This window comes from Colossoma macropomum, unplaced genomic scaffold (genome assembly GCF_904425465.1).
Source record: "Colossoma macropomum unplaced genomic scaffold, Colossoma_macropomum, whole genome shotgun sequence".
NCBI lineage: Eukaryota > Metazoa > Chordata > Actinopteri > Characiformes > Serrasalmidae > Colossoma > Colossoma macropomum.
In genome coordinates, this window is record NW_023494808.1 from 454,642 (window position 1) to 482,336 (window position 27,695).

At 46.2% G+C, this 27,695-nt stretch overlaps 1 protein-coding gene across 1 annotated transcript; it reads right to left on the bottom strand.

Moving 5' to 3' along the window:
• Positions 1–1,672: 1,672 nt before the first annotated feature.
• On the bottom strand, positions 1,673–27,449 carry LOC118797680 (mucin-19-like). Its single transcript, XM_036556955.1, has 5 exons — positions 19,318–27,449; positions 16,717–19,207; positions 2,466–16,466; positions 1,968–2,123; positions 1,673–1,885 (listed from the first exon to the last, which is right to left on the bottom strand). Exons 1-5 carry the CDS (start codon positions 27,447–27,449, stop codon positions 1,673–1,675), a joined length of 24,993 nt encoding a protein of 8,330 aa, XP_036412848.1.
• Between the last annotated feature and the right edge of the window lie 246 nt (positions 27,450–27,695).

Here is a 27,695-nt window from a genome sequence, read left to right on the forward strand (position 1 = left end):
CTGAGCAACTCAGTATCCTTTGAAAACTACTTCACTTGTTCTAATGAATATTTCTGCAAATATATGCATTATTGAGCTCCTTCTGGTGTGGGTTTACAGTGACTCGCATGCTAATCCTCTCTCTCTCTCTTTCCCACTCAAACAACAAAAAAAAAGAGTATTTGTGTGGCCACATACTTTTAAACATGAACCCCAATTTCACATTTACAAGTTGTTAGAATTCTCTAATTCTCTCTCATTCCTTTTTCTAAAATGATTATCGCCTTTTACACATCGCCATCTAGTCACTTGTCCATCATTGACAATTTTCGATTACTTCGGCCCATCGCTCTCATACTGAGATAGCATTATGCCACTGTATGAATTTGGATGTAATTTGCCAGGTTGTGGCTCATCTCTTTGTGAATGATCATCATTCGCAAAGAACAGTGCATGGAAAGCACAGGATAAAGCCATTTGTGAGATGCTAAAACCTCTATACCAAGTTTCAGGGCATGAATTAATCCAAAGATCTGGATGAACTATGAATGAGTGAGTGTCTGTCTAGAGAACTGTGAATGTGCTAACACAGAGAAATGATAAGTACCTGGATGCTAGAAGTGAGGCTGTCAAAGAAGGAGGTGAATTGGTTCGGACTGACAGCCGCCATCACAGTGTTTACATCCTGGGGACCACGAAGTCGAGTGGGGTCAGAGCAAAGTTCTGCCAACTGGGATGAAGTTAGAACCCCTGCTGCATTTACCTAAGAGAGAGAGAGTATGTGTGAGAGGAGGGAGAATCAGTTATGAGAGAAAAAAGTGTTAGGCAGCTAATAGTAACTAGTATTTATGCTTGCTTTTACAGAATGGGTGATTTTGCTCATATATTCACGCTTGACCAAGAAAAAATAAACTTGGATTTCACACATGATTCTGTTCAACTGTAGAAATTGGTAGGAGTACAAAGCAGTATGTCGTTTCATTATCTTTGCACTCAACTAGGTGGAAAATGAACTGGAACTAGAAACTGATGGTTCCCACAAATGCTAGCAATTCTTGTTTTTGAATCTGGAGTGGAAGAAACACCTTATGAATGCACCACTGTATAGTAAATGCACACATTAGAATGTTGTGTAACTCACTCCATTGAAGTCACTCTTCAGGCTGATGAAATCAGAAAATGAAGCAGAACTCCTGAATTGGCCAAAATTCTTCACCAGCCAGTCTGTATCGTTGCTCCCTGGTTGCACACAGGACTGACCTGAAACACCAGAGTATGTTACACAGACTGAATATTAACAGATATAAACATTACATTTAGTCAGTTACTGCTGCCAGGAGTCTTGGAAACACAGCCATGCTCACAGTGCAGAAGGGAACCTAATCAGAACAGAATCTTTTTTGTTTCATTCCACTGAACAAGTAACTGCTGTTTCACCAACTAAGACAAAAATAAATGTTAAGTGTTATTTTACGTGACATTATTTTGAATTACCTTTGAGGAAGGGTTTGATGAAAGTATTGATGACGGACAATTTTTGCTGATCTTTCATGGTCGGTTCTTGTGAACTAAATGCTTTTACCCTAAGTTGGATAAGAACAGATCAGATGTTGCGAAGGATTGTTCACTGTTTCTTTAAAAACTGCATGCCATAAAAACCATCTGTAATGTTCTACATTTCCACTATACATACTTACACAACTTGGTAGGTCTCACAGCTGAAGTCCTTAGAACTGAGAATGGAGAGAAAGTCTGCAGACACTGATGATAAAAATGGTCTGAGTCTAATCTGGAACCACTGGGTGATGAAAACAGCATCCCTAAGCTGTGCAGCACTGAAGTTGTTGACTATCACATCCCCGATGGCATTAAGGAAAGATGGGTCAATCAGAGTGATGTTGGGTGTCTGTAAAAGACAGTGGATATTTCAATGTGCAGTTCAGACCAAATATTTACTTATTCTTGCAACTCAAATGAATATCACATACCAAGCTGGAGTACTTATCCAGAGCTGCCTGGAGAGGTGATGAAAACATTTGGAGGAAAAGCATCCAAATTTCTTTGGAGTAGACCACGTTGCTTGGCAGTTTGCATGTCAGTAGTGCGACGAGATCATCAGAGGACAGAGCAGCAACCTTAGGAGACTAGAACATACAAGTAAAGACAAAAAAGGAGAGAGACTATAAGCAGGTATATGGCTGAAAATGTGATAACTAAAAAGATCAAACCTATAAATTGATTTATTTTTGCTTTCTTGAAAAACTCACAGATGAACAAGCATATTCAGAGATGTTGAAGTCGCACAGCACAGCAGATACACTTCCCGATGACAGCAGATTTTCAAGTGTGCTGTGAAGAAAAAAAATCTAATATTAATCATTTTTGTGGAATATCGTATTATTTTTAATTTTAACAACCATAGCTTACCTATTTACACCTTGACAAATGATCTGTGATGCCATTGTAGTGGTAGTAGAGGTGGTGACACTGGTGATGGTGGCAGAGGAGGTGATTCCAGCAGTGGTGATGATGGTATTTGTGCCAGTGCTGAAACTAGTGCTGGTAGTGACAGTGGTAGCTGCTGTAGCACTGTTAGCCCTAACAGTAATTCCAGTTGTGGTAATGGCACTGGCAGGTGCATCAGTGGGAACAGGGGTATTTTTGCTAGGAAGGGTAGTGGTGAGACTCCTATTGGTGATGCTGTGACTGGTGTTGTCACTAGTGTTGGTAGTGTTAATGGTGTTGGCAGCAGTCTCTGTTGTAGCACTATAACTGTCAGTGACACCAAGAGTGTATTTAGTGCTTCCACTGGCAATGGTGATGGTACTGCTGGAACTGGCAGTAGGACGTACAGTAGCGTTGTAGCTTGCAGTGGTGGCAGTGACACTGGTACTGTTGACATTGCGAGTTGTGGCAGTGTTAACACTAGCAATGGCGATGGGGGTATTTACACTGGCAGTGGGAGTTACATTGGTGTAACTTGCAGTGGTGGCACTGACACTGGTACTGTTGACATTTCGAGTTGTGGTATTGAAAGTGGCAATGATAACACTAGCAATGGTTACGGTAGTGGGACTGACAGGGGTATTCTGGCCTGCAAAAGTGGCACTGACACTGGTGTTGTTGATATTACTAGTTGTGATATTGACAATTGCAGAACTGACACTAGTGGGAGTGACATTGGTTTTGAGGCTTGCAGTGGTGGCAGTAATGGTGGTGTTGTTGACAATGCCAGTTGTAGTGTTTAGAGGGGTAGTGCTGAAACTAGCAAAGGTGAAAGTGGTGTTGAACTTGGCAGTGGGAGGGACACTGGTGCTGACGCTTGCAGTGGTGGCACTGATATTGCTGTTGTCAACATTGCCAGTTGTGTTGTTAAAATTGGCTGTGCTGACACTAGCAATGGTGATGGTGGTGTTTACACTGGCATTGGGACCAACAGTGTTATTCTGCCTTGTAGTAGTGGCACTGATTGTAGTGGTTTTGACATTGCCAGTTGTGTTGTCAGAAGTGGCTGTGCTGACATTAGCCATGGTGGTGGGGGTGTTTAGACTTGTGGTGAAGGTGTTATTCGTATTAGTTCTAGCAGTAGTAGCACTGATCATGGTGTTGTAGACATTGCCATTTGTGATGTTTATAGGGGCAGTGCTGATACTCGCAATGTTGGTGGGGGTGTTGACATTGGCAGTAGGACTGACAGTGGTGTTCTGGCTTCCCGAAGTGGCACTGACACTGGTGTTGTTCACATTACTTTTTGTGGTACTGACAATGGATGTACTAACACTAGCAGAGAGAATGGTGGTGTTGACACCGGCAGTGGGAGTGATAGGGGTGTTGTTGGTTGCAGTGGTGGCATTGATGGTGGTGTTGTTGACATTGCCAGCTGTAGTGTTAACAGTGGCACTGCTGCCATGACCAAAGGTGACAGAGGTGTTGGACTTTGTAGTGGGAGTGACAATGCCGCTGAGGTTTGCAGTAGTTGCACTTGTATTGGTGTTGTCCACATTGCCAGTTGTGTTATTAAGATTGGCTGTGCTGAGACTAGCAATGGTGATGTTGGTGTTTACACTGGCATTGGGACTAACAGTGGTGTTCTGCCCTGTAATAGTGGCACCAATGTTAGTGGTGTTGACATTGCTGACTGTGACTGTGCTGACACTAGCAATGGTGGTGGGGGTGTTCAAACTGGTAGTGAAGGTATCATTCGTATTGATCCTAGCAGTAGTATTCGTGATTATGGTGCTGTTGATATTGCCAGTTGTGATGTTCATAGAGGCAGTGCTGATACTAGCAATTTTGGTGGTGGGGTTTCGACTGACAGTAGGACTGACAGTGGTGTTCTGGCTTCCCGAAGTGGCACTGACACTGGTGTTGTTCACATTACCATTTGTGCTAGTGACAATGGATGTACTGACACTAGCAGAGGCAATGGTGGTGTTGACAATGGCAGAGGGAGTGACAGTGGTGTTGGACTTTGTAGTGGGAGTGACAATGCCGCTGAGGTTTGCAGTAGTTGCACTTGTATTGGTGTTGTCCACATTGCCAGTTGTGTTATTAAGATTGGCTGTGCTGACACTTGCAATGGTGATGTTGGTGTTTACACTGGCATTGGGACTAAAAGTGGTGTTCTGCCCTGTAGTAGTGGCACCAATGTTAGTGGTGTTGACATTGCTGACTGTGACTGTGCTGACACTAGCAATGGTGGTGTTGAAAATGGCAGAGGGAGTGACACTGGTATTGATGCTTGCCATGGTGGGACTGATAGTGGTGTTATCAACATTGCCTGCTGTGGTGTTTCGAGTGGCAGTGCTGACACTCACAATGGCAATGGTGGTGTTGAAACTGGCATTGACTGAGGTGTTGTTGCTTGCAGTGGTGGCATTGATGGTGGTGTTATTGACATTGCCAGTTGTGGCATTAACAGTGGCACTGCTGCCACTAGCAAAGGTGACAGTGGTGTTGAATTTGGCAGTGGGTGTGACACTGTTGCTGAGGCTTGCAGTAATGGCACTGATATTGGTGTTGTCGTTATTGCCAGTTGTGTTGTAAAAAATGGCTGTGCTAACACTAGCAATATTGGTGGTGGTGTGAACACTGGCAGTGGGACTAACAGTGGTGTACTGGCTTGAAATAGTTGCACTGACATTAGTGGTGTTAACATTCCCAGATGTATTGTCAAAAGTGGCTGTGCTGACACTAGCCATGGAAGTTGGGGTGTTTAAACTGGAAGTGAAAGTGTCATTCGTATTGATCCTAGCAGAAGTAGCACTGACATTGCCAGTTGTGATGTTTGTAGGGGCAGTGCTGATAATAGTAATTTTGGTGGTGGGGTTTAGGCTGACAGTAGGACTGAATGTGGTGTTCTGGCTTCCCGAAGTGGCACTGACACTGGTGTTTTTCACATTACCATTTGTGCTAGTGACAATGGATGTACTGACACTAGCAGAGGCAATGGTGGTGTTGACACTGGCAGTGGGAGTGACAGGGGTGTTGTTGGTTGCAGTAGTGGCATTGATATTAGTATTATTAACATTGCCTGCTGTGGTGTTACGAGCTTCAGTGCTGCCACTAGCAAAGGTGACACTCGTGTTGATATTGGCAGTGGGAGTGACAATGTTGCTGAGACTTGCAGTGGTGGAACTGATATTGGTATTGTCCACATTGCCAGTTGTGTTGTTAAAATTGGCTGTGCTGACACTAGCAATGGTGATGTTGGTGTTTACACTGGCAGTGGGACTAACAGTGGTGAACTGGCTTGCAGTAGCGGCATTGGTTTTGGTGGTGTTGACATTGCCAGTTGTGTTTTCAAAAGTGGCTGTGCTGACACTAGCCATGGTTGTGAAGGTCATTAGACTGGTAGTGAAAGTATCATTCGTGTTGATCCTAGCAGTAGTATCCCTGATTGTGGGGTTGTTGACATTGCCAGTTGTGATGTTTATAGGGGCAGTGCTGATACTAGCAATGTTGATGGTGGTGTTTAGGCTGGACACAGTTGCAGTGCTGCCACTAGCAAAGGTGAGAGTGGTGTTGGATTTGGTAGTGGGAGTGACACTGCTGCTGAGGTTTGCAGTAGTTGCACTTGTATTGGTGTTGTCCACATTGCCAGTTGTGTTGTTTAAATTGGCTGTGCTGACACTTGCAATGGTGATGGTGGTGTTTACACTGGCATTGGGACCAACAGTGGTGTTCTGCCCTGTAGTAGTGGCACCAATGTTAGTGGTGTTGACATTGCCAGTTGTGTTTTCAAAAGTGGCTGTGCTGACACTAGCCATGGTGGTGGGGGTGTTTAAACTGGTAGTGAAGGTGTCATTCATATTGATCCTAGCAGTAGTTGCACTGATTATGGTGCTGCCGATATTGCCAGTTGTGATGTTTCTAGGGGCAGTGATGATACTAGCAATGCTGGTGGTGGGGTTTAGACTGACAGTAGGACTGACAGTGGTGTTCTGGCTTCCCGAAGTGGCACTGACACTGGTGTTGTTCACATTAACATTTGTGGTACTGACAATGGATGTACTGACATTAGCAGAGGAAATGGTGGTGTTGACCCTGGCAGAGGGAGTGACACTGGTATTAATGCTTACAGTGGTAGGACTTATAGTGGTGTTATCCACATTGCCAGTTGTGGTGTTTCGAGTAGCAGTGCTGACACTCACAATGGTAATGGTTGTGTTGAAACTGGCAGTGGGTGCGACTGAGGTGTTGTTGCTTGCAGTGGTGGCATTGATGGTGGTTTTGTTGACATTGCCAGTTGTGGCATTAACAGTGGAAGTGCTGCCACTAGCAAAGGTGACAGTGGTGTTAAACTTGGCAGTGGGTGTGACACTGTTGCTGAGGCTTGCAGTGGTGGCACTGACATTGGTGTTGTCATTATTGCCAGTTGTGTTGTTAAAAATGGCTGTGCTAACACTAGCAATATTGGTGTTGGGGTCAACACTGGCAGTGGGACTAACAGTGGTGTACTGGCTTGAAGTAGTGGCACTGACGTTAGTGGTGTTAACATTCCCAAATGTATTGTCAAAAGTGGCTGTGCTGACACTAGCCATGGTAGTTGGGGTGTTTAAACTGGATGTGAAAGTGTCATTCGTATTGGTCCTAGCAGAAGTAGCACTGACATTGCCATTTGTGATGTTTGTAGGGGCAGTGCTGATAATAGCAATGTTGGTTGTGGTATTTAGACTGACATTAGGACTGACAGTGGTGTTCTGGCTTCCCGAAGTGGCACTAAAACTGGTCTTGTTCACATTACCATTTGTGCTAATGACAATGGTTGTACTGACACTAGCGGAGGCAATGGTCGTGTTGACACTGGCAGTGGGAGTGACAGGGGTGTTGTTGGTTGCAGTAGTGGCATTGATATTAGTATTGTTAAAATTGCCTGCTGTGGTGTTACGAGTGGCAGTGCTGCCACTAGCAAAGGTCACACTGGTGTTGATATTGGCAGTGGGAGTGACAATGTTGCTGAGGCTTGCAGTGGTGGAACTGATATTGGTATTGTCGACATTGCCAGTTTTGTTGTTAAAATTGGCTGTGCTGACACTAGCAATGGTGATGGTGGTGTTTACACTGGCAATGGGACTAACAGTGGTGAACTGGCTTGCAGTAGCGGCATTGGTTTTGGTGGTGTTGACATTGCCAGTTGTGTTTTCAAAAGTGGCTGTGCTGACACTAGCCATGGTTGTGAAGGTCATTAGACTGGTAGTGAAAGTATCATTCGTGTTGATCCTAGCAGTAGTATCCCTCATTGTGGGGTTGTTGACATTGCCAGTTGTGATGTTTATAGGGGCAGTGCTGATACTAGCAATGTTGATGGTGGTGTTTAGGCTGGCAACAGTTGCAGTGCTGCCACTAGCAAAGGTGACAGTGGTGTTGGATTTGGTAGTGGGAGTGACACTGCTGCTGAGGTTTGCAGTAGTTGCACTTGTATTGGTGTTGTCCACATTGCCAGTTGTGTTGTTAAACTTGGCTGTGCTGACACTTGCAATGGTGATGGTGGTGTTTACACTGGCATTGGGACTAACAGTGGTGTTCTGCCCTGTAGTAGTGGCACCAATGTTAGTGGTGTTGACATTGCTGACTGTGACTGTGCTGACACTAGCAATGGTGGTGTTGAAAATGGCAGAGGGAGTGACACTGGTATTGATGCTTGCCATGGTGGGACTGATAGTGGTGTTATCAACATTGCCTGCTGTGGTGTTTCGAGTGGCAGTGCTGACACTCACAATGGCAATGGTGGTGTTGAAACTGGCATTGACTGAGGTGTTGTTGCTTGCAGTGGTGGCATTGATGGTGGTGTTATTGACATTGCCAGTTGTGGCATTAACAGTGGCACTGCTGCCACTAGCAAAGGTGACAGTGGTGTTGAATTTGGCAGTGGGTGTGACACTGTTGCTGAGGCTTGCAGTAATGGCACTGATATTGGTGTTGTCGTTATTGCCAGTTGTGTTGTAAAAAATGGCTGTGCTAACACTAGCAATATTGGTGGTGGTGTGAACACTGGCAGTGGGACTAACAGTGGTGTACTGGCTTGAAATAGTTGCACTGACGTTAGTGGTGTTAACATTCCCAGATGTATTGTCAAAAGTGGCTGTGCTGACACTAGCCATGGAAGTTGGGGTGTTTAAACTGGAAGTGAAAGTGTCATTCGTATTGATCCTAGCAGAAGTAGCACTGACATTGCCAGTTGTGATGTTTGTAGGGGCAGTGCTGATAATAGTAATTTTGGTGGTGGGGTTTAGGCTGACAGTAGGACTGAATGTGGTGTTCTGGCTTCCCGAAGTGGCACTGACACTGGTGTTTTTCACATTACCATTTGTGCTAGTGACAATGGATGTACTGACACTAGCAGAGGCAATGGTGGTGTTGACACTTGCAGTGGGAGTGACAGGGGTGTTGTTGGTTGCAGTAGTGGCATTGATATTTGTATTGTTAACATTGCCAATTGGGGTGTTACGAGCATCAGTGCTGCCACTAGCAAAGGTGACACTGGTGTTGATATTGGCAGTGGGAGTGACAATGTTGCTGAGACTTGCAGTGGTGGAACTGATATTGGTATTGTCCACATTGCCAGTTGTGTTGTTAAAATTGGCTGTGCTGACACTAGCAATGGTGATGGTGGTGTTTACACTGGCAATGGGACTAACAGTGGTGAACTGGCTTGCAGTAGCGGCATTGGTTTTGGTGGTGTTGACATTGCCAGGTGTGTTTTCAAAAGTGGCTGTGCTGACACTAGCCATGGTTGTGAAGGTCATTAGACTGGTAGTGAAAGTATCATTCGTGTTGATCCTAGCAGTAGTATCCCTGATTGTGGGGTTGTTGACATTGCCAGTTGTGATGTTTATAGGGGCAGTGCTGATACTAGCAATGTTGATGGCGGTGTTTAGGCTGGACACAGTTGCAGTGCTGCCACTAGCAAAGGTGAGAGTGGTGTTGGATTTGGTAGTGGGAGTGACACTGCTCCTGAGGTTTGCAGTAGTTGCACTTGTATTGGTGTTGTCCACATTGCCAGTTGTGTTGTTTAAATTGGCTGTGCTGACACTTGCAATGGTGATGGTGGTGTTTACACTGGCATTGGGACTAACAGTGGTGTTCTGCCCTGTAGTAGTGGCACCAATATTAGTGGTGTTGACATTGCCAGTTGTGTTTTCAAAAGTGGCTGTGCTGACTCTAGCCATGGTGGTGGGGGTGTTTAAATTGGTAGTGAAGGTGTCATTCATATTGATCCTAGCAGTAGTTGCACTGATTATGGTGCTGCCGATATTGCCAGTTGTGATGTTTCTAGGGGCAGTGATGATACTAGCAATGCTGGTGGTGGGGTTTCGACTGACAGTAGGACTGACAGTGGTGTTCTGACTTCCCGAAGTGGCACTGACACTGGTGTTGTTGATATTACCATTTGTGGTAGTGACAATGGATGTACTGACACTAGCAGAGGCAATGGTGGTATTGACACTGACAGGGGTGTTGTTGTTTGCAGTAGTGGCATTGATATTAGTATTATTAACATTGCCTGCTGTGGTGTTACGAGCTTCAGTGCTGCCACTAGCAAAGGTGACACTGGTGTTGATATTGGCAGCGGGAGTGACAATGTTGCTGAGGCTTGCAGTGGTGGAACTGATATTGGTATTGTTGACATTGCCAGTTGTGTTGTTAAAATTAGCTGTGCTGACACTAGCAATGGTGATGTTGGTGTTTACACTGGCAGTGGGACTAACAGTGGTGAACTGGCTTGCAGTAGCGGCATTGGTTTTGGTGGTGTTGACATCACCAGTTGTGTTTCCAAAAGCGGCTGTGCTGACACTAGCCATGGTGGTGAGGGCCATTAGACTGGTAGTGAAAGTATCATTCGTGTTGATCCTAGCAGTAGTATCCCTGATTGTGGGGTTGTTGACATTGCCAGTTGTGATGTTTATAGGGGCAGTGCTGATACTAGCAATGTTGATGGTGGTGTTTAGGCTGGCAACAGTTGCACTGCTGCCACTAGCAAAGGTGACAGTGGTGTTGGACTTGGTAGTGGGAGTGACACTGGTGCTGAGGTTTGCAGTAGTTGCACTTGTATTGGTGTTGTCCACATTGCCAGTTGTGTTGTTTAAATTGGCTGTGCTGACACTTGCAATGGTGATGGTGGTGTTTACACTGGCATTGGGACTAACATTGGTGTTCTGCCCTGTAGTAGTGGCACCAATGTTAGTGGTGTTGACATTGCTAGTTGTGTTGTCAGAAGTGGCTATGCTGACGTTAGCCATGGTGGTGGGGGTGTTTAAACTGGTAGTGAAGGTGTCATTTATATTGATCCTAGCAGTAGTAGCACTGATTATGGTGCTGTTGATATTGCCAGTTGTAATGTTTATAGGGGCAGTGATGATACTAGCAATGCTGGTGGTGGGGTTTAGACTGACATTAGGACTGACAGTGGTGTTCTGGCTTCCCGAAGTGGCACTGACACTGGTGTTTTTCACATTACCATTTGTGGTAGTGACAATGGATGTACTGACAATAGCAGAGGCAATGGTGGTGTTGACACTGGCAGTGGGAGTGACAGGGGTGTTGTTGGTTGCAGTAGTGGCATTGATATTAGTACTGTTAACAGTGCCTGCTGTGGTGTTACGAGCATCAGTGCTGCCACTAGCAAAGGTGACACTGGTGTTGATATTGGCAGTGGGAGTGACAATGTTGCTGAGGCTTGGAGTCGTGGAACTGGTAATGGTATTGTCGACATTGCCAGTTGTGTTGTTAAAATTAGCTGTGCTGACACTAGCAATGGTGATGATGGTGTTTACACTGGCAATGGGACTAACAGTGGTGAACTGGCTTGCAGTAGCGGCATTGGTTTTGGTGGTGTTGACATCACCAGTTGTGTTGTCAAAAGTGGCTGTGCTGACACTAGCCATGGTGGTGAGGGCCATTAGACTGGTAGTGAAAGTATCATTCGTGTTGATCCTAGCAGTAGTATCCCTGATTGTGGGGTTGTTGACATTGCCAGTTGTGATGTTTATAGGGGCAGTGCTGATACTAGCAATGCTGGTGGTGGGGTTTAGACTGACAGTAGGACTGACAGTGGTGTTCTGACTTCCCGAAGTGGCACTCACACTGGTGTTGTTGACATTACCATTTGTGCTAGTGACAATGGATGTACTGACACTAGCAGAGGCAATGGTGGTGTTGACACTGGCAGTGGGAGTGACAGGGGTGTTGTTGGTTGCAGTAGTGGCATTGATATTAGTATTGTTACCGTTGCCAATTGTGGTGTTACGAGCATCAGTGCTGCCACTAGCAAAGGTGACACTGGTGTTGATATTGGCAGTGGGAGTGACAATGTTGCTGAGGCTTGCAGTGGTGGAACTGATATTGGTATTGTTGACATTGCCAGTTGTGTTGTTAAAATTGGCTGTGCTGACACTAGCAATGGTGATGGTGGTGTTTACACTGGCATTGGGACTGACAGTGGTGTTCTGCCCTGTAGTAGTGGCACCAATGTTAGTGTTGTTGACATTGCCAGTTGTGTTGTCAAAAGTGGCTGTGCTGACTCTAGCCATGGTGGTGGGGGTGTTTAAAGTGGTAGTGAAGGTATCATTCGTATTGATCCTAGCAGTAGTAGCACTGATTATGGTGCTGTTCACATTGCCAGTTGTGATGTTTATAGGGGCAGTGATGATACTAGCAATGCTGGTGGTGGGATTTAGACTGACAGTAGGACTGACAGTGGTGTTCTGGCTTCCCCAAGTGGCACTGACACTGGTGTTGTTCACATTACCATTTGTGCTAGTGACAATGGATGTACTGACACTAGCAGAGGCAATGGTGGTGTTGACACTGGCAGTGGGAGTGACAGGGGTGTTGTTGGTTGCAGTAGTGGCATTGATATTAGTATTGTTAAAATTGCCTGCTGTGGTGTTACGAGTGGCAGTGCTGCCACTAGCAAAGGTCACACTGGTGTTGATATTGGCAGTGGGAGTGACAATGTTGCTGAGGCTTGCAGTGGTGGAACTGATATTGGTATTGTCGACATTGCCAGTTTTGTTGTTAAAATTGGCTGTGCTGACACTAGCAATGGTGATGTTGGTGTTTACACTGGCATTGGGACTAACAGTGGTGACCTGGCTTGCAGTACCGGCATTGGGTTTGGTGGTGTTGACATTGCCAGTTGAGTTTTCAAAAGCGGCTGTGCTGACACTAGCCATGGTGGTGAGGGTCATTAGACTGGTAGTGAAAGTATCATTCGTGTTGATCCTAGCAGTAGTATCCCTGATTGTGGGGTTGTTGACTTTGCCAGTTGTGATGTTTATAGGGGCAGTGCTGATACTAGCAATGTTGATGGCGGTGTTTAGGCTGGCAACAGTTGCACTGCTGCCACTAGCAAAGGTGACAGTGGTGTTGGATTTGGTAGTGGGAGTGACACTGTTGCTGAGGTTTGCAGTAGTTGCACTTGTATTGGTGTTGTCCACATTGCCAGTTGTGTTGTTTAAATTGGCTGTGCTGACACTAGCAATGGTGATGGTGGTGTTTACACTGGCATTGGGACTGACAGTGGTGTTCTGCCCTGTAGTAGTGGCACCAATGTTAGTGTTGTTGACATTGCCAGTTGTGTTGTCAAAAGTGGCTGTGCTGACTCTAGCCATGGTGGTGGGGGTGTTTAAACTGGTAGTGAAGGTATCATTCGTATTGATCCTAGCAGTAGTAGCACTGATTATGGTGCTGTTCACATTGCCAGTTGTGATGTTTATAGGGGCAGTGATGATACTAGCAATGCTGGTGGTGGGATTTAGACTGACAGTAGGACTGACAGTGGTGTTCTGGCTTCCCCAAGTGGCACTGACACTGGTGTTGTTCACATTACCATTTGTGCTAGTGACAATGGATGTACTGACACTAGCAGAGGCAATGGTGGTGTTGACACTGGCAGTGGGAGTGACAGGGGTGTTGTTGGTTGCAGTAGTGGCATTGATATTAGTATTGTTAACAGTGCCCGCTGTGGTTTTACGAGCATCAGTGCTGCCACTAGCAAAGGTGACACTGGTGTTGATATTGGCAGTGGGAGTGACAATGTTGCTGAGGCTTGCAGTGGTGGAACTGATATTGGTATTGTCGACATTGCCAGTTGTGTTGTTAAAATTGGCTGTGCTAACACTAGCAATGGTGATGTTGGTGTTTACACTGGCAATGGGACTAACAGTGGTGAACTGGCTTGCAGTAGCAGCATTGGTTTTGGTGGTGTTGACATTGCCAGTTGTGTTGTCAAAAGTGGCTGTGCTGACTCTAGCCATGGTGGTGGGGGTGTTTAAACTGGTAGCGAAGGTGTCATTTATATTGATCCTAGCAGTAGTAGCACTGATTATGGTGCTCTTGATATTTCCAGTTGTGATGTTTATAGGGGCAGTGATGATACTAGCAATGCTGGTGGTGGGGTTTAGACTGACAGTAGGACTGACAGTGGTGTTCTGGCTTCCCCAAGTGGCACTGACACTGGTGTTGTTCACATTACCATTTGTGCTAGTGACAATGGATGTACTGACACTAGCAGAGGCAATGGTGGTGTTGACACTGGCAGTGGGAGTGACAGGGGTGTTGTTGGTTGCAGTAGTGGCATTGATATTAGTATTGTTAAAATTGCCTGCTGTGGTGTTACGAGTGGCAGTGCTGCCACTAGCAAAGGTCACACTGGTGTTGATATTGGCAGTGGGAGTGACAATGTTGCTGAGGCTTGCAGTGGTGGAACTGATATTGGTATTGTTGACATTGCCAGTTGTGTTGTTTAAATTGGCTGTGCTGACACTTGCAATGGTGATGGTGGTGTTTACACTGGCATTGGGACCAACAGTGGTGTTCTGCCCTGTAGTAGTGGCACCAATGTTAGTGGTGTTGACATTGCCAGTTGTGTTGTCAAAAGTGGCTGTGCTGACACTAGCCATGGTGGTGGGGGTGTTTAAACTGGTAGTGAAGGTGTCATTCGTATTGATCCTAGCAGTAGTTGCACTGATTATGGTGCTGCCGATATTGCCAGTTGTGATGTTTCTAGGGGCAGTGATGATACTAGCAATGCTGGTGGTGGGGTTTCGACTGACAGTAGGACTGACAGTGGTGTTCTGACTTCCCGAAGTGGCACTGACACTGGTGTTGTTGATATTACCATTTGTGCTAGTGACAATGGATGTACTGACACTAGCAGAGGCAATGGTGGTGTTGACACTGGCAGTGGGAGTGACAGGGGTGTTGTTGGTTGCAGTAGTGGCATTGATATTAGTATTATTAACATTGCCTGCTGTGGTGTTACGAGCTTCAGTGCTGCCACTAGCAAAGGTGACACTGGTGTTGATATTGGCAGCGGGAGTGACAATGTTGCTGAGGCTTGCAGTGGTGGAACTGATATTGGTATTGTTGACATTGCCAGTTGTGTTGTTTAAATTGGCTGTGCTGACACTTGCAATGGTGATGGTGGTGTTTACACTGGCATTGGGACCAACAGTGGTGTTCTGCCCTGTAGTAGTGGCACCAATGTTAGTGGTGTTGACATTGCCAGTTGTGTTGTCAAAAGTGGCTGTGCTGACACTAGCCATGGTGGTGGGGGTGTTTAAACTGGTAGTGAAGGTGTCATTTATATTGATGCTAGCAGTAGTAGCACTGATTATGGTTCTGTTGATATTTCCAGTTGTGATGTTCATAGGGGCAGTGCTGATACTAGCAATGCTGGTGGTGGGGTTTAGACTGACAGTAGGGCTGACAGTGGTGTTCTGGCTTCCCCAAGTGGCACTAAAACTGGTGTTGTTCACATTACCATTTGTGCTAGTGACAATGGATGTACTGACATTAGCAGAGGCAAAGGTGCTGTTGACACTGACAGAGGGAGTGACATTGGTATTGATGCTTACAGTGGTAGGACTGATAGTGGTGTTATCAACATTGCCAGTTGTGGTGTTTCGAGTTGCACTGCTGACACTCACAATGGTAATGGTTGTGTTGAAACTGGCATTGGGTGTGACTGAGGTGTTGTTGCTTGCAGTAGTGGCATTGATGGTGGTGTTGTTGACATTGCCAGTTGTGGCGTTAACAGTGGCAGTGCTGCCACTAGCAAAGGTGACAGTGGTGTTGAACTTGGCAGTGGGTGTGACACTGTTGCTGAGGCTTGCAGTGGTGGAACTGATATTGGTGTTGTCGTTATTGCCAGTTGTGTTGTAAAAAATGGCTGTGCTAACACTAGCAATATTGGTGTTGGTGTTTACACTGGCAATGGGACTAACAGTGGTGTACTGGCTTGAAGTAGTGGCACTGACGTTAGTGGTGTTGATATTGCCAGTTGTGTTTTCAAAAGTGGCTGTGCTGACACTAGCCATGGTGGTGGGGGTGTTTAAACTGGTAGTGAAGGTTTCATTCATATTGATCCTAGCAGTAGTAGCACTGATTATGGTGCTGTTGATATTGCCAGTTGTGATGTTCATAGGGGCAGTGATGGTACTAGCAATGCTGGTGGTGGGGTTTAGACTGACAGTAGGACTGACAGTGGTGTTCTGGCTTCCCGAAGTGGCACTGACACTGGTGTTGTTCACATTAACATTTGTGGTAGTGACAATGGATGTACTGACATTAGCAGAGGCAATGGTCGTGTTGACCCTGGCAGAGGGAGTGACACTGGTATTGATGCTTACTGTGGTAGGACTTATAGTGGTGTTATCCACATTGCCAGTTGTGGTGTTTCGAGTAGCAGTGCTGACACTCACAATGGTAATGGTTGTGTTGAAACTGGCAGTGGGTGTGACTGAGGTGTTGTTGCTTGCAGTGGTGGCATTGATGGTGGTTTTGTTGACATTGCCAGTTGTGGCATTAACAGTGGCAGTGCTGCCACTAGCAAAGGTGACAGTGGTGTTAAACTTGGCAGTGGGTGTGACACTGTTGCTGAGGCTTGCACTGGTGGCACTGACATTGGTGTTGTCATTATTGCCAGTTGTGTAGTAAAAAATGGCTGTGCTAACACTAGCAATATTGGTGTTGGGGTAACACTGGCAGTGGGACTAACAGTGGTGTACTGGCTTGAAGTAGTGGCACTGACGTTAGTGGTGTTAACATTGCCAGTTGTGTTTTCAAAAGTGGCTGTGCTGACACTAGCCATGGTAGTTGGGGTGTTTAAACTGGATGTGAAAGTGTCATTCGTATTGATCCTAGCAGAGATAGTAGTACTGACATTGCCATTTGTGATGTTTGTAGGGGCAGTGCTGATAATAGCAATGTTGGTTGTGGTATTAGACTGACAGTAGGACTGACAGTGGTGTTCTGGCTTCCCGAAGTGGCACTAAAACTGGTGTTGTTCACATTACCATTTGTGCTAATGACAATGGTTGTACTGACACTAGTGGAGGCAATGGTCATGTTGACACTGGCAGTGGGAGTGACAGGGGTGTTGTTGGTTGCAGTAGTGGCATTGATATTAGTATTGTTAACAGTGACTGCTGTGGTGTTACGAGCATCAGTGCTGCCACTAGCAAAGGTGACACTGGTGTTGATATTGGCAGTGGGTGTGACACTGTTGCTGAGGCTTGCAGTGGTGGAACTGATATTGGTGTTGTCGTTATTGCCAGTTGTGTTGTTTAAATTGGCTGTGCTGACACTTGCAATGGTGATGGTGGTGTTTCCACTGGCATTGGGACTGACAGTGGTGTTCTGCCCTGTAGTAGTGGCACCAATGTTAGTGGTGTTGACATTGCCAGTTGTGTTGTCAAAAGTGGCTGTGCTGACTCTAGCCATGGTGGTGGGGGTGTTTAAACTGGTAGTGAAGGTGTCATTCGTATTGATCCTAGCAGTAGTAGCACTGATTATGGTGCTGTTCACATTGCCAGTTGTGATGTTTATAGGGGCAGTGCTGATACTAGCAATGCTGGTGGTGGGATTTAGACTGACAGTAGGACTGACAGTGGTGTTCTGGCTTCCCCAAGTGGCACTGACACTGGTGTTGTTCACATTACCATTTGTGGTAGTGACAATGGATGTACTGACACTAGCAGAGGCAATGGTGGTGTTGACACTGGCAGTGGGAGTGACAGGGGTGTTGTTGGTTGCAGTAGTGGCATTGATATTAGTATTGTTAACAGTGCCCGCTGTGGTTTTACGAGCATCAGTGCTGCCACTAGCAAAGGTGACAGTGGTGTTGGACTTGGTAGTGGGAATGACACTGGTGCTGAGGTTTGCAGTAGTTGCACTTGTATTGGTGTTGTCCACATTGCCAGTTGTGTTGTTAAAATTGGCTGTGCTGACACTAGCAATGGTGATGTTGGTGTTTACACTGGCAATAGGACTAACAGTGGTGAACTGGCTTGCAGTAGCAGCATTGGTTTTGGTGGTGTTGACATTGCCAGTTGTGTTTTCAAAAGTGGCTGTGCTGACACTAGCCATGGTGGTGGGGGTGTTTAAACTGGTAGTGAAGGTGTCATTCGTATTGATCCTAGCAGTAGTAGCACTGATTATGGTGCTGTTCACATTGCCAGTTGTGATGTTTATAGGGGCAGTGCTGATACTAGCAATGCTGGTGGTGGGATTTAGACTGACAGTAGGACTGACAGTGGTGTTCTGGCTTCCCCAAGTGGCACTGACACTGGTGTTGTTCACATTACCATTTGTGCTAGTGACAATGGATGTACTGACATTAGCAGAGGCAAAGGTGCTGTTGACACTGACAGAGGGAGTGACATTGGTATTGATGCTTACAGTGGTAGGACTGATAGTGGTGTTATCCACATTGCCAGTTGTGGTGTTTCGAGTTGCAGTGCTGACACTCACAATGGTAATGGTTGTGTTGAAACTGGCATTGGGTGTGACTGAGGTGTTGTTGCTTGCAGTAGTGGCATTGATGGTGGTGTTGTTGACATTGCCAGTTGTGGCGTTAACAGTGGCAGTGCTGCCACTAGCAAAGGTGACAGTGGTGTTGAACTTGGCAGTGGGTGTGACACTGTTACTGAGGCTTGCAGTGGTGGCACTGATATTGGTGATGTCGTTATTGCCAGTTGTGTTGTAAAAAATGGCTGTGCTAACACTAGCAATATTGGTGTTGGGGTCAACACTGGCAGTGGGACTAACAGTGTTGTACTGGCTTGAAGTAGTGGCACTGACGTTAGTGGTGTTGACATTGCCAGTTGTGTTTCCAAAAGTGGCTGTGCTGACACTAGCCATGGTGGTGGGGGTGTTTAAACTGGTAGTGAAGGTTTCATTCATATTGATCCTAGCAGTAGTAGCACTGATTATGGTGCTGTTGATATTGCCAGTTGTGATGTTCATAGGGGCAGTGATGGTACTAGCAATGCTGGTGGTGGGGTTTAGACTGACAGTAGGACTGACAGTGGTGTTCTGGCTTCCCGAAGTGGCACTGACACTGGTGTTTTTCACATTAACATTTGTGGTAGTGACAATGGATGTACTGACATTAGCAGAGGCAATGGTCGTGTTGACCCTGGCAGAGGGAGTGACACTGGTATTGATGCTTACTGTGGTAGGACTTATAGTGGTGTTATCCACATTGCCAGTTGTGGTGTTTCGAGTAGCAGTGCTGCCACTCACAATGGTAATGGTTGTGTTGAAACTGGCAGTACGTGTGACTGAGGTGTTGTTGCTTGCAGTGGTGGCATTGATGGTGGTTTTGTTGACATTGCCAGTTGTGGCATTAACAGTGGCAGTGCTGCCACTAGCAAAGGTGACAGTGGTGTTAAACTTGGCAGTGGGTGTGACACTGTTGCTGAGGCTTGCACTGGTGGCACTGACATTGGTGTTGTCATATTGCCAGTTGTGTAGTAAAAAATGGCTGTGCTAACACTAGCAATATTGGTGTTGGGGTCAACACTGGCAGTGGGACTAACAGTGGTGTACTGGCTTGAAGTAGTGGCACTGACGTTAGTGGTGTTAACATTGCCAGTTGTGTTTTCAAAAGTGGCTGTGCTGACACTAGCCATGGTGGTGGGGGTGTTTAAACTGGTAGTGAAGGTGTCATTCGTATTGATCCTAGCAGTAGTAGCACTGATTATGGTGCTGTTGATATTGCCAGTTGTGATGTTCATAGGGGCAGTGATGGTACTAGCAATGCTGGTGGTGGGGTTTAGACTGACAGTAGGACTGACAGTGGTGTTTTGGCTTCCCCAAGTGGCACTGACACTGGTGTTGTTCACATTACCATTTGTGCTAGTGACAATGGATGTACTGACATTAGCAGAGGCAATGGTCGTGTTGACACTGGCAGAGGGAGTGACACTGGTATTGATGCTTACTGTGGTAGGACTTATAGTGGTGTTATCCACATTGCCAGTTGTGGTGTTTCGAGTAGCAGTGCTGCCACTCACAATGGTAATGGTTGTGTTGAAACTGGCAGTACGTGTGACTGAGGTGTTGTTGCTTGCAGTGGTGGCATTGATGGTGGTTTTGTTGACATTGCCAGTTGTGGCATTAACAGTGGCAGTGCTGCCACTAGCAAAGGTGACAGTGGTGTTAAACTTGGCAGTGGGTGTGACACTGTTGCTGAGGCTTGCACTGGTGGCACTGACATTGGTGTTGTCATTATTGCCAGTTGTGTAGTAAAAAATGGCTGTGCTAACACTAGCAATATTGGTGTTGGGGTCAACACTGGCAGTGGGACTAACAGTGGTGTACTGGCTTGAAGTAGTGGCACTGACGTTAGTGGTGTTAACATTGCCAGTTGTGTTTTCAAAAGTGGCTGTGCTGACACTAGCCATGGTAGTTGGGGTGTTTAAACTGGATGTGAAAGTGTCATTCGTATTGATCCTAGCAGAAGTAGTACTGACATTGCCATTTGTGATGTTTGTAGGGGCAGTGCTGATAATAGCAATGTTGGTTGTGGTATTTAGACTGACAGTAGGACTGACAGTGGTGTTCTGGCTTCCCGAAGTGGCACTAAAACTGGTGTTGTTCACATTACCATTTGTGCTAATGACAATGGTTGTACTGACACTAGTGGAGGCAATGGTCATGTTGACACTGGCAGTGGGAGTGACAGGGGTGTTGTTGGTTGCAGTAGTGGCATTGATATTAGTATTATTAACATTGCCTGCTGTGGTGTTACGAGCTTCAGTGCTGCCACTAGCAAAGGTGACACTGGTGTTGATATTGGCAGCGGGAGTGACAATGTTGCTGAGGCTTGCAGTGGTGGAACTGATATTGGTATTGTCGACATTGCCAGTTGTGTTGTTAAAATTGGCTGTGCTGACACTAGCAATGGTGATGTTGGTGTTTACACTGGCAATGGGACTAACAGTGGTGAACTGGCTTGCAGTAGCAGCATTGGTTTTGGTGGTGTTGACATTGCCAGTTGTGTTGTCAAAAGTGGCTGTGCTGACACTAGCCATGGTGGTGGGGGTGTTTAAACTGGTAGTGAAGGTGTCATTTATATTGATGCTAGCAGTAGTAGCACTGATTATGGTTCTGTTGATATTTCCAGTTGTGATGTTTATAGGGGCAGTGCTGATACTAGCAATGCTGGTGGTGGGGTTTAGACTGACAGTAGGACTGACAGTGGTGTTTTGGCTTCCCCAAGTGGCACTGACACTGGTGTTGTTCACATTACCATTTGTGCTAGTGACAATGGATGTACTGACATTAGCAGAGGCAAAGGTGGTGTTGACACTGACAGAGGGAGTGACATTGGTATTGATGCTTACAGTGGTAGGACTGATAGTGGTGTTATCAACATTGCCAGTTGTGGTGTTTCGAGTTGCAGTGCTGACACTCACAATGGTAATGGTTGTGTTGAAACTGGCATTAGGTGTGACTGAGGTGTTGTTGCTTGCAGTGGTGGCATTGATGGTGGTGTTGCTGACATTGCCAATTGTGGCGTTAACAGTGGCAGTGCTGCCACTAGCAAAGGTGACAGTGGTGTTGAACTTGGCAGTGGGTGTGACACTGTTGCTGAGGCTTGCAGTGGTGGAACTGATATTGGTGTTGTCGTTATTGCCAGTTGTGTTGTTTAAATTGGCTGTGCTGACACTTGCAATGGTGATGGTGGTGTTTCCACTGGCATTGGGACTGACAGTGGTGTTCTGCCCTGTAGTAGTGGCACCAATGTTAGTGGTGTTGACATTGCCAGTTGTGTTGTCAAAAGTGGCTGTGCTGACACTAGCCATGGTGGTGGGGGTGTTTAAACTGGTAGTGAAGGTGTCATTCGTATTGATCCTAGCAGTAGTTGCACTGATTATGGTGCTGCCGATATTGCCAGTTGTGATGTTTCTAGGGGCAGTGATGATACTAGCAATGCTGGTGGTGGGGTTTCGACTGACAGTAGGACTGACAGTGGTGTTCTGACTTCCCGAAGTGGCACTGACACTGGTGTTGTTGATATTACCATTTGTGCTAGTGACAATGGATGTACTGACACTAGCAGAGGCAATGGTGGTGTTGACACTGGCAGTGGGAGTGACAGGGGTGTTGTTGGTTGCAGTAGTGGCATTGATATTAGTATTATTAACATTGCCTGCTGTGGTGTTACGAGCTTCAGTGCTGCCACTAGCAAAGGTGACACTGGTGTTGATATTGGCAGCGGGAGTGACAATGTTGCTGAGGCTTGCAGTGGTGGAACTGATATTGGTATTGTTGACATTGCCAGTTGTGTTGTTAAAATTAGCTGTGCTGACACTAGCAATGGTGATGTTGGTGTTTACACTGGCAGTGGGACTAACAGTGGTGAACTGGCTTGCAGTAGCTGCATTGGTTTTGGTGGTGTTGACATCACCAGTTGTGTTTCCAAAAGCGGCTGTGCTGACACTAGCCACGGTGGTGAGGGCCATTAGACTGGTAGTGAAAGTATCATTCGTGTTGATCCTAGCAGTAGTATCCCTGATTGTAGGGTTGTTGACATTGCCAGTTGTGATGTTTATAGGGGCAGTGCTGATACTAGCAATGTTGATGGTGGTGTTTAGGCTGGCAACAGTTGCACTGCTGCCACTAGCAAAGGTGACAGTGGTGTTGGACTTGGTAGTGGGAGTGACACTGGTGCTGAGGTTTGCAGTAGTTGCACTTGTATTGGTGTTGTCCACATTGCCAGTTGTGTTGTTTAAATTGGCTGTGCTGACACTTGCAATGGTGATGGTGGTGTTTACACTGGCATTGGGACCAACAGTGGTGTTCTGCCCTGTAGTAGTGGCACCAATGTTAGTGGTGTTGACATTGCCAGTTGTGTTGTCAAAAGTGGCTGTGCTGACACTAGCCATGGTGGTGGGGGTGTTTAAACTGGTAGTGAAGGTGTCATTTATATTGATGCTAGCAGTAGTAGCACTGATTATGGTTCTGTTGATATTTCCAGTTGTGATGTTTATAGGGGCAGTGCTGATACTAGCAATGCTGGTGGTGGGGTTTAGACTGACAGTAGGACTGACAGTGGTGTTCTGGCTTCCCCAAGTGGCACTAAAACTGGTGTTGTTCACATTACCATTTGTGCTAGTGACAATGGATGTACTGACATTAGCAGAGGCAAAGGTGCTGTTGACACTGACAGAGGGAGTGACATTGGTATTGATGCTTACAGTGGTAGGACTGATAGTGGTGTTATCAACATTGCCAGTTGTGGTGTTTCGAGTTGCAGTGCTGACACTCACAATGGTAATGGTTGTGTTGAAACTGGCATTAGGTGTGACTGAGGTGTTGTTGCTTGCAGTAGTGGCATTGATGGTGGTGTTGTTGACATTGCCAGTTGTGGCGTTAACAGTGGCAGTGCTGCCACTAGCAAAGGTGACAGTGGTGTTGAACTTGGCAGTGGGTGTGACACTGTTGCTGAGGCTTGCAGTGGTGGAACTGATATTGGTGTTGTCGTTATTGCCAGTTGTGTTGTAAAAAATGGCTGTGCTAACACTAGCAATATTGGTGTTGGTGTTTACACTGGCAATGGGACTAACAGTGGTGTACTGGCTTGAAGTAGTGGCACTGACGTTAGTGGTGTTGATATTGCCAGTTGTGTTTTCAAAAGTGGCTGTGCTGACACTAGCCATGGTGGTGGGGGTGTTTAAACTGGTAGTGAAGGTTTCATTCATATTGATCCTAGCAGTAGTAGCACTGATTATGGTGCTGTTGATATTGCCAGTTGTGATGTTCATAGGGGCAGTGATGGTACTAGCAATGCTGGTGGTGGGGTTTAGACTGACAGTAGGACTGACAGTGGTGTTCTGGCTTCCCGAAGTGGCACTGACACTGGTGTTGTTCACATTAACATTTGTGGTAGTGACAATGGATGTACTGACATTAGCAGAGGCAATGGTCGTGTTGACCCTGGCAGAGGGAGTGACACTGGTATTGATGCTTACTGTGGTAGGACTTATAGTGGTGTTATCCACATTGCCAGTTGTGGTGTTTCGAGTAGCAGTGCTGACACTCACAATGGTAATGGTTGTGTTGAAACTGGCAGTGGGTGTGACTGAGGTGTTGTTGCTTGCAGTGGTGGCATTGATGGTGGTTTTGTTGACATTGCCAGTTGTGGCATTAACAGTGGCAGTGCTGCCACTAGCAAAGGTGACAGTGGTGTTAAACTTGGCAGTGGGTGTGACACTGTTGCTGAGGCTTGCACTGGTGGCACTGACATTGGTGTTGTCATTATTGCCAGTTGTGTAGTAAAAAATGGCTGTGCTAACACTAGCAATATTGGTGTTGGGGTCAACACTGGCAGTGGGACTAACAGTGGTGTACTGGCTTGAAGTAGTGGCACTGACGTTAGTGGTGTTAACATTGCCAGTTGTGTTTTCAAAAGTGGCTGTGCTGACACTAGCCATGGTAGTTGGGGTGTTTAAACTGGATGTGAAAGTGTCATTCGTATTGATCCTAGCAGAAGTAGTACTGACATTGCCATTTGTGATGTTTGTAGGGGCAGTGCTGATAATAGCAATGTTGGTTGTGGTATTTAGACTGACAGTAGGACTGACAGTGGTGTTCTGGCTTCCCGAAGTGGCACTAAAACTGGTGTTGTTCACATTACCATTTGTGCTAATGACAATGGTTGTACTGACACTAGTGGAGGCAATGGTCATGTTGACACTGGCAGTGGGAGTGACAGGGGTGTTGTTGGTTGCAGTAGTGGCATTGATATTAGTATTGTTAACAGTGACTGCTGTGGTGTTACGAGCATCAGTGCTGCCACTAGCAAAGGTGACACTGGTGTTGATATTGGCAGTGGGAGTGACAATGTTGCTGAGGCTTGCAGTGGTGGAACTGATATTGGTATTGTCCACATTGCCAGTTGTGTTGTTAAAATTGGCTGTGCTGACACTAGCAATGGTGATGTTGGTGTTTACACTGGCAATGGGACTAACAGTGGTGAACTGGCTTGCAGTAGCAGCATTGGTTTTGGTGGTGTTGACATTGCCAGTTGTGTTGTCAAAAGTGGCTGTGCTGACTCTAGCCATGGTGGTGGGGGTGTTTAAACTGGTAGTGAAGGTGTCATTTATATTGATCCTAGCAGTAGTAGCACTGATTATGGTGCTCTTGATATTTCCAGTTGTGATGTTTATAGGGGCAGTGATGATAATAGCAATGCTGGTGGTGGGGTTTAGACTGACAGTAGGACTGACAGTGGTGTTTTGGCTTCCCCAAGCGGCACTGACACTGGTGTTGTTCACATTACCATTTGTGCTAGTGACAATGGATGTACTGACATTAGCAGAGGCAATGGTCGTGTTGACACTGACAGAGGGAGTGACATTGGTATTGATGCTTACAGTGGTAGGACTGATAGTGGTGTTATCCACATTGCCAGTTGTGGTGTTTCGAGTAGCAGTGCTGACACTCACAATGGTAATGGTTGTGTTGAAACTGGCATTGGGTGTGACTGAGGTGTTGTTGCTTGCAGTGGTGGCATTGATGGTGGTGTTGCTGACATTGCCAATTGTGGCGTTAACAGTGGCAGTGCTGCCACTAGCAAAGGTGACAGTGGTGTTGAACTTGGCAGTGGGTGTGACACTGTTGCTGAGGCTTGCAGTGGTGGAACTGATATTGGTGTTGTCGTTATTGCCAGTTGTGTTGTAAAAAATGGCTGTGCTAACACTAGCAATATTGGTGTTGGTGTCAACACTGGCAGTGGGACTAACAGTGGTGTACTGGCTTGAAGTAGTGGCACTGACGTTAGTGGTGTTGACATTGCCAGGTGTGTTTTCAAAAGCGGCTGTGCTGACACTAGCCATGGTGGTGAGGATCATTAGACTGGTAGTGAAAGTATCATTCGTGTTGATCCTAGCAGTAGTATCCCTGATTGTGGGGTTGTTGACATTGCCAGTTGTGATGTTTATAGGGGCAGTGCTGATACTAGCAATGTTGATGGTGGTGTTTAGGCTGGCAACAGTTGCACTGCTGCCACTAGCAAAGGTGACAGTGGTGTTGGACTTGGTAGTGGGAGTGACACTGGTGCTGAGGCTTGCAGTAGTTGCACTTGTATTGGTGTTGTCCACATTGCCAGTTGTGTTGTTAAAATTGGCTGTGCTGACACTAGCAATGGTGATGTTGGTGTTTACACTGGCATTGGGACTAACAGTGGTGTTCTGCCCTGTAGTAGTGGCACCAATGTTAGTGGTGTTGACATTGCCAGTTGTGTTTTCAAAAGTGGCTGTGCTGACACTATCCATGGTGGTGGGGGTGTTTAAACTGGTAGTGAATGTGTCATTTATATTGATCCTAGCAGTAGTAGCACTGATTATGGTGCTGTTGATAATGCCAGTTGTGATGTTTATAGGGGCAGTGATGATACTAGCAATGCTGGTGGTGGGGTTTAGACTGACAGTAGGGCTGACAGTGGTGTTCTGGCTTCCCGAAGTGGCACTGACACTGGTGTTTTTCACATTACCATTTGTGCTAGTGACAATGGATGTACTGACACTAGCAGAGGCAATGGTGGTGTTGACACTGGCAGTGGGAGTGACAGGGGTGTTGTTGGTTGCAGTAGTGGCATTGATATTAGTATTGTTAACATTGCCTGCTGTGGTGTTACGAGCATCAGTGCTGCCACTAGCAAAGGTGACACTGGTGTTGATATTGGCAGTGGGAGTGACAATGTTGCTGAGGCTTGCAGTGGTGGAACTGATATTGGTATTGTCCACATTGCCAGTTGTGTTGTTTAAATTTGCTGTGCTGACACTAGCAATGGTGATGGTGGTGTTTACACTGGCATTGGGACTAACAGTGGTGTTCTGCCCTGTAGTAGTGGCACTAATGTTAGTGGTGTTGACATTGCCAGTTGTGTTGTCAAAAGTGGCTGTGCTGACTCTAGCCATGGTGGTGGGGGTGTTTAAACTGGTAGTGAAGGTGTCATTCATATTGATCCCAGCAGAAGTAGTACTGTCATTGCCAGTTGTGATGTTTATAGGGGCAGTGCTGATACTAGCAATTTTGGTGGTGGTGTTTAGACTGACAGTAGGACTGACAGTGGTGTTCTGGCTTCCCCAAGTGGCACTGACACTGGTGTTGTTCACATTACCATTTGTGCTAGTGACAATGGATGTACTGACACTAGCAGAGGCAATGTTGGTGTTGACACTGGCAGTGGGAGTGACGTTGGTATTGAGGCTTGCTGTGATGTCACTGATAGTGGTGTTATGAACATTGCCAGTTGTGGTGTTAACAGTGGCAATGCTGACACTCACAATGGCAATGGTGGTGTTAAAACTGTCATTGGGTGTGACAGGGACGTTGTTGCTTGCAGTGGTGGCATTGATGGTATTGATGGTGGTGTTATTGACAGTGCTGCCACTGGCAAAGGTGACAGTGTTGTTGAACTTGGTAGTGGTAGTGACACTGTCGCTGAGGCTTGCAGTGGTGGCACTAAAATTGGTGTTGTCGATATTGCCAGTTGTGTTGTTTAAATTGGCTGCACTGACACTAGCAATGGTGATGCTGGCGTTGAAAGTGGCACTGGGCGTGACAGCGGTGTTGTTGCTTGCAGTGGTGTCCTTGCTGGTGGTGTTGTTGACATTGCCAATTGTGGGGTTAACATTGGCAGTGCTGCCAGTGGTGTAAGAAAGTGGCATTGCTGACAGTAGCAATGTTGTTGATGGTGTTTCCACTGGCAATGGGGCTAACAGTGGTGTTCTGGCTTGCAGAAGTAGCACTGATGATAGTGTTGTCGGCATTGCCATTTGTGGTGTTAAACGTGGAAGTGCTGACACTAGCAGTGGTGATAGTTGTGTTGCATGTCACTGTTCCTGAGGTGGTTATAAATATTTTTTTTAAGCTTAAAAATAGCTCAAATTTACATTAAACAAGTTGGTCTAAAT